Source organism: Nicotiana tomentosiformis, chromosome 4, assembly GCF_000390325.3.
Source record: "Nicotiana tomentosiformis chromosome 4, ASM39032v3, whole genome shotgun sequence".
Lineage (NCBI taxonomy): Eukaryota > Viridiplantae > Streptophyta > Magnoliopsida > Solanales > Solanaceae > Nicotiana > Nicotiana tomentosiformis.
This window is the reverse complement of record NC_090815.1, coordinates 85,414,761-85,421,058: the sequence shown is the minus strand read 5'-3', so window position 1 is coordinate 85,421,058 and position 6,298 is coordinate 85,414,761. Positions and strand designations below refer to the sequence as shown.

The 6,298-nt window shown below is 44.0% G+C and overlaps 1 protein-coding gene across 1 annotated transcript; it reads right to left on the bottom strand.

The window, feature by feature from the left end:
• Nucleotides 1-944: 944 nt before the first annotated feature.
• Nucleotides 945-6,041, bottom strand: LOC138910065 (uncharacterized). Its single transcript, XM_070201286.1, has 2 exons — nucleotides 5,615-6,041; nucleotides 945-1,267 (listed from the first exon to the last, which is right to left on the bottom strand). The coding sequence occupies exons 1-2, from the start codon at nucleotides 6,039-6,041 to the stop codon at nucleotides 945-947; spliced, it is 750 nt and encodes a 249-aa protein (XP_070057387.1).
• Between the last annotated feature and the right edge of the window lie 257 nt (nucleotides 6,042-6,298).

Here is a 6,298-nt window from a genome sequence, read left to right as displayed (position 1 = left end):
AGCGACGATTTTGATCAGCATGCTTTTTCATATGCTTTTTGGCTTTGACAAGACAGCTCCGCACTATCTCCAAATTTTGCTTCCATTCTTTGAGAAGCTAGCAGCTCGAGGAGATTTTGGCATGTTTGGAGCATTCACAGTGTGTGGGAGTAGCAGTTTTTGTCCCGTAACAATTTCAAAAGCGTTTTTGTTTATACTAGAGCTCTTTTGTTAATTGAAACACAGTTGAGTAGCATCCATAACCTTCACTCAATTCTTTTGTGATCCGGTAACAAAATGGCGGAGGTATTCCTCTAGCATGCTATTGAACCTCTCCGTCTGGCCATCGGATTGCAGATGGAATGAAATGCTTTCCCAAGGTCACTTTGGAACAGGAAATGGCTCCAAAAGTCCCTCTTGTGTCAAGCAGTCTGACTTGTCTTTCTGGCATATTAGGTAAGTCTTCACATACTACACAACATCATCAACTATTTGAGGCCAATAATAAGCTCAGTGTAAAAATGCCATGGTGCGTTCTTCACCTGGGTGGCCGGCCCACAAAGTATCATGGCATTCCATCAGAAGAGTCCTTGGCAGATCTCCTCCTTTAGGAACATAAAGTCGGTTCCCTTTCACCTTCAGGAACCTATCTTCCACGTAGAACTGGCGAGTCTTACCTTGTCCTACAAAATTGACCAAATACTGTGCAACAAGATCCTTGGTGATTAGATCCTGTATCTAGTCTTTTATAGTGGTGGCCACTTCGCTCCCCCTTAGGGTTTCGAGTAGGCACATCGATGCTAAGTCAGCCCTCCGACTGAGCGCATCATTAACTTGGTTAATCTTCCTACTTCGGTACTCCAGGTTGAAGCTAAATTGAGCTAGGAGTTCCTGCCACCTGACTTGTCGGCCATTCAGCTTTGGCTGGGTCATGAAATGGCTAACGGCTGTGTTGTGTGTCTTGATCACGAACGGGATTCCCAGTAGATAGTGCCTCCAAAGGCGTAAGCAGTGGATGACAGACAATAATCTTTTTCATGGGCGGCATAGCGTCGTTCTGCATCCTTCAACTTCCGGCTCTCGTACGCCATTGGATGCTCCTCTTGTAGCAAGACTCCACCCAGAGCATAGTCAGAGACATTTGTTTGTACTTCGAACGGCTTGGCCAACTTAGGAAGGGCCAAGACGGGGCTACTAGATATAGCCATTTTCAATGCGTTAAAGGCCTCTGCTCGCCTGGGACCCCAATCCCAGGGCATGAATTTCTTTAGGAGTTCTGTCAACGGAACTGCAGTGAGAGAGAAATTTTACACAAATCATTGATAAAAGTTTCATATGCCAAGGAACGCCCTCAAGGCGTGGATATCCTTAGGCGGCGGCCAATCTATGACAGCCTGAATCTTATGTTAGTCCATCTTGATCCACCCTTCCTCGATGAAATATTCGAGGAAGTCAATCTATTTTTGGGCGAAGGAGCACTTGGATAGCTTCACATATAATTTGTGCTCCCACAGTCGGGCTAGGACCTTCCGCAGGTACTCCAGGTTGTCCTTCAGTTTTTTGCTATATACTACAATGCCGTCCAAGTAGACCACTATGGATTCGTCAATATACTCTCGAAAGACTTGGTTCATCAGGGTGAAAAATGTGGCTAGATCATTAGTCAAGCCGAATGGCATGACCAGGAAGTCGTACGACCTATATCTTGTCACACAGGTCCTCTTGTGTTCATCTCCCTCAGCAATCTAAACTTGCGAGTAACCTGTCTTCAGGTCTATTTTCGTGAACATTATAGAACCACTCAATCTATCAAACAAGTCTGCCATTAGCGGGATAGGGTACTTTTTATTCATGGTGATTTTATTTAGGGCCCGATAATCCCCACAAGTCATAGGGTGCCATCTTGTTTCTTTTGGAATAGCACAGGGGACCCATAAGGGGACTTGGAGGGCACAATGATCCCCGTATCCAGCATTTTCGTCAACTGTCTCCAAAGCTCCGTGAGTTCGGGTTGTGACATCCTATAAGGCACCCGGGCGGGTTGCTTCGCACCAGGCACCAACTCAATCTCATGGTCCACGGTGTGCCTAGGTGGGAGTCGCTTTGGCATGTCCTGTGGCAAGACATCTTAAAACTCCTTTAGCAGCTCCTTAACGGGTACAAGAAGGGACCCGAAGATCGTTCAATATCTTCAATACAGAGGGTATCCAGGAACATAGGTTCATGTCTTTTGACTCCCTTCTTCAACTACAAGGCCAAGATGTTCTCTGCGGCCATCTTTATGGTTTGTGCATGGATAATGCAGGGCTGGGCCCCGTTTGCTCTCATTATCAACAGTTTGTCTGCATAAGGTACAGGAATGGTGTTGGTTTGCCTCATGAATGCCAATCCAACTATCAGCTCAGAGTCATTTGTGATCACCACACGCAAGTTGAATTTTCCTTCATAAAGACCAAGCTTCACCACCACTCTTTTGGCTATTCCACCCATTAGCTTAGGCAGTGAGTAGATAGCTTTGATACGACCTCTGCCCGTCCTCACAACTAGAAGAAGGCGCTCTACCTGAGTTGAGGCTAAGTAGTTCTGAGTAGCGCCCGTGTCTATCATCGCCCGAATGGGCTTGCCATTAACTTTCATCTCGACGAACATCAAGGTCTTCTCCGGGGTTAAGAGGAGGCCCCTCAACCGCCTTCTATTTCCCTTTCTTGGTGCTTGGGCATGTGTCGCGACCCAAATCCGTAATAGGTCGAGACTGCACCTAACGCTGCCGTTAGGCAAGCCCACAAGTGAAACTACTATTTATTTACCCTTTTTTAACATATTTTAATATAGAAATTCTTTCTTTTTAGAGAATAGTTTAACTAGCTTTCATGCAACTGTAATAAGTCTTTTTAAAAAACAATGCCAACATAATAAGTACATACTCTGCGATGATAAAAATAACAAGTATACCAGTACATAAATCCTACAAATCTCCAAAACCCGGCGTCACAAGTACATGAGCAATCTAGAGAATATACAAAACTACTAAAACTATTGTCTGAAAGTAATAGACAGGAATAGTAAATAAGGTGGAAGGAAACTACGGTGCTATGGATCATAGCAAGGCAAGCAGCTCATCACTAAATCTCGGTAGATGATCGACTACACACTCGCATGGCCACTGGTGGAACCTCTCTCAGTGCCTGCACATCAGTGCAGAAGTGTAGCGTGAGTACAGAAAACAATGTGTACCCAGTGTATCTAGTCTAACCTTGAAGAAGTAGTGACGAGATGTCGACATGACACTTACTAGAGGTCAATAATAATAATATAAATGCTTAAAGTAGACATGGTGAGCATACAACAGGTATCAATGAGACAAATAAAAGCAACTACAATAAATACAACAAGAGTCTGTAACACACCACCAACATCTTGTAACTGGCCGTGACGGTCCTAACTCAATTATATCCAAACTGGAACTCGTTTCGATTATTAAGCACAAAGTTGCCGAGGCGAGCGGACCGATCCCATAAGAATAGTGATAATCAGTACTGCTGAGGCGAATGGCCTGATCCCATAAGATTAGTGTTACCATCATACTACCGAGGCGAATGGCCCGATCCCATAAGAGTGTTGTTATCGTACTTTCGAGGCGAATGGCCTGATCCCATAAGAGTGGTGTTATCAAACTGCCGAGGCAAACGGCCCGATCCCATTAGAGTAGAGAAGTTTACCTCGCTCACGGAAGTACTTACGAGACGAGAAGTCATGGATTTGTTTATAGTTATTAAGTATTCCTCAATTTTCCGAAATAAGAAGGCTAAGTTGATAATTGCGACTTTAAATCCCTAGTCTCAGCTTTATTCAAGAGAGTTAATACGCATGATAAACACAACAGTACAATTAAAAGCATGATTTGGATCTAAATCTACCCAGACATATCATGGAATATAGATACGCACGCACTCTCACCACCTCGTGCGTACGCAACTCCCCACATAACTAATACACAACAAAGATACACTTAAGGGGATGAGTTCCCTCTTACAAGATTAGGCAAGAGACTTACCTCGTTCCTAAGCTCAGTTCCGGTCCACTAATCCGCTCTAAAAGCCCAGGTTCGATGCCGAACAATCCGAAATTAGTCAACTATTATATAATTTAATCAATATATAACAAAAGTTCATAATTTAGCTATTAGATTAATTACCCAACCCAAATTGAAAGATTCCTAAAATTTACCCCCGGGCCCACGTGCCCGGATTCCGGAAAAAATTGAATATAATTGTTACCCCTTGCCTCACGAACTCAAATATTTAATTTTTACTTAATTCCATAACTATTTTCGTGGTCAAATCCCATTTTTATTAAAACCTAAGTTTTTCAACTAAACCCATAACTTCTATATTTGCATGTTAAGAATCTACCCATAATCCGCGTATTAAACTCACATTAAGTAGTAATTACTTACCTCATGGTGATGGGTGAAAACTCCCTCTCCAAGAGCTCCACAATCGACCACCCCAAGTGAAAATGAGAGAAAAAGAACCTAAGTCTGATTTAAATGCACCCTCATTGCCCCCAGTGATTTCGCACCTGCGGAAGCATCGCCGCTTCTGCGATGCCGCTCCTGCGTTCGATGGTCCTCATATGTGGAAAATGCACGAAGCAGGACTGATTGCACCTGTGGCCAAGCTCCGCATCTGTAAGCCCGCTTCTGCGGCTCGCCTTACGTACTTGCGACCATGGCCATGTTGCATCCCTCCACATCTGTGGTCCCTCCATCACAGAAGTGAGTTTGCTTCTGCGGACAGTAACCAGCCCACTCCCATCCACTTCTGCGATCTCGCACCTACAGCTAATTCCACGCATGTGGGAAAACACCAGACCTGAAGCCACCACCAGCCCCTTATGTCCAAATCCGAGTCTGATTCCAATCCGTTTCGCATCCGGGGCCCCGGGACCCCATCCAATCACAGTCACACATCCAACAATATAATACGGACACGCTCGCATGGTCGAAACACCAAAACAACATCTAGAATTACGAATTTGGATGCCAAAATGTATGAATTTGACATAAAACTCAAAAATTTCTAAAAACATATCCGCGCGTCCGATTCCTATCAAATCAACTCTGAATGACGCCAAATTTTGCGTGCAAGTCTTAAATCACCATACAGAACTATTCTTAGGCTCGGAATCCCAATGGACCTCAATAACATTAAAGCCTACTCTAAACCAAACTTAAAAAACTTGGAAAACCTTCAATGCGCCATCATTCAATATTAAGCACTGAAACACTCCCGGGTCATCCGAAACCCGATCCGAACACATGCTCATTTCCAAAATCATCATACAAATCTATTGGGACCATCAAATACCGGTTCTGAGGTCATTTATTCAAAACGTTGACTCAAGTCAAACTTAACCATTATAGGCTACTATTAAGGAACTAAGTGTTCCGATTTCAACCCAAACCCCTTCCAAACCTAAACCAACCGTCCTCGCAAGTCATAAAATAGTAAAATCACATATGGGGAGTCTTAATTAGGGAAGCGGGGCTCTAGAAAGTAAAATGACTGGTCAGGTCGTTGCATTCTCCACCTCTTACACAAACGTTCATCCTCGAACGGGTCTAGAATCATACCTGGAGTGCTGAAATGGTGCGGATATCTTCTCCTCATGTCCTCCTCGGCCTCCCAAGTCGCTTCCTCGACTGGTTGACCCCTCCACTCGACCTTCATCACAACAATCTTCTTAGGCCTCGACTGGCGAACCTGCCTGTCAATAATGGCAACTAGCTCCTCTTCATAACCCAAGCTCTTATCTAACTGAACCGTGCTGTAATATAGAATGTGCGACCTATCGTCATGATACCTCCAGAGCATAAACACATGAAAGACCGGATGAACTCTTGATAAACTAGGAGACAAAGAAAACTCATAAGCAACATCCCCAACTCGCTGCATCACCTCAAATGGGCCAATAAACTTTGGGCTCAGCTTGTCGTTCTTCCCGAACCTAATGATTTCCATCATCAACAAAACCTTTAAGACATCCTTCTCGCCCACCATAAATGATAAATCACGTGTTTTTTGATCCGCGTAACACTTCTGTCTGGATTGTGCGGTGCGAAGTCGCTCCTAAATCAAATTTACCTTTTCCAAGGCATCCTTCACTAAATCAGTATCGTATCACCTAGCCTCGCTGGGCTCAAACCATTCGATGGGAGAACGACATCGTAGACCATATAAAGCCTAAAATGGAGCCATCTTGATGCTGGACTGATAATTGTTGTTGTAAACAAACTCGGCCAAGGGAAAAAATCTAT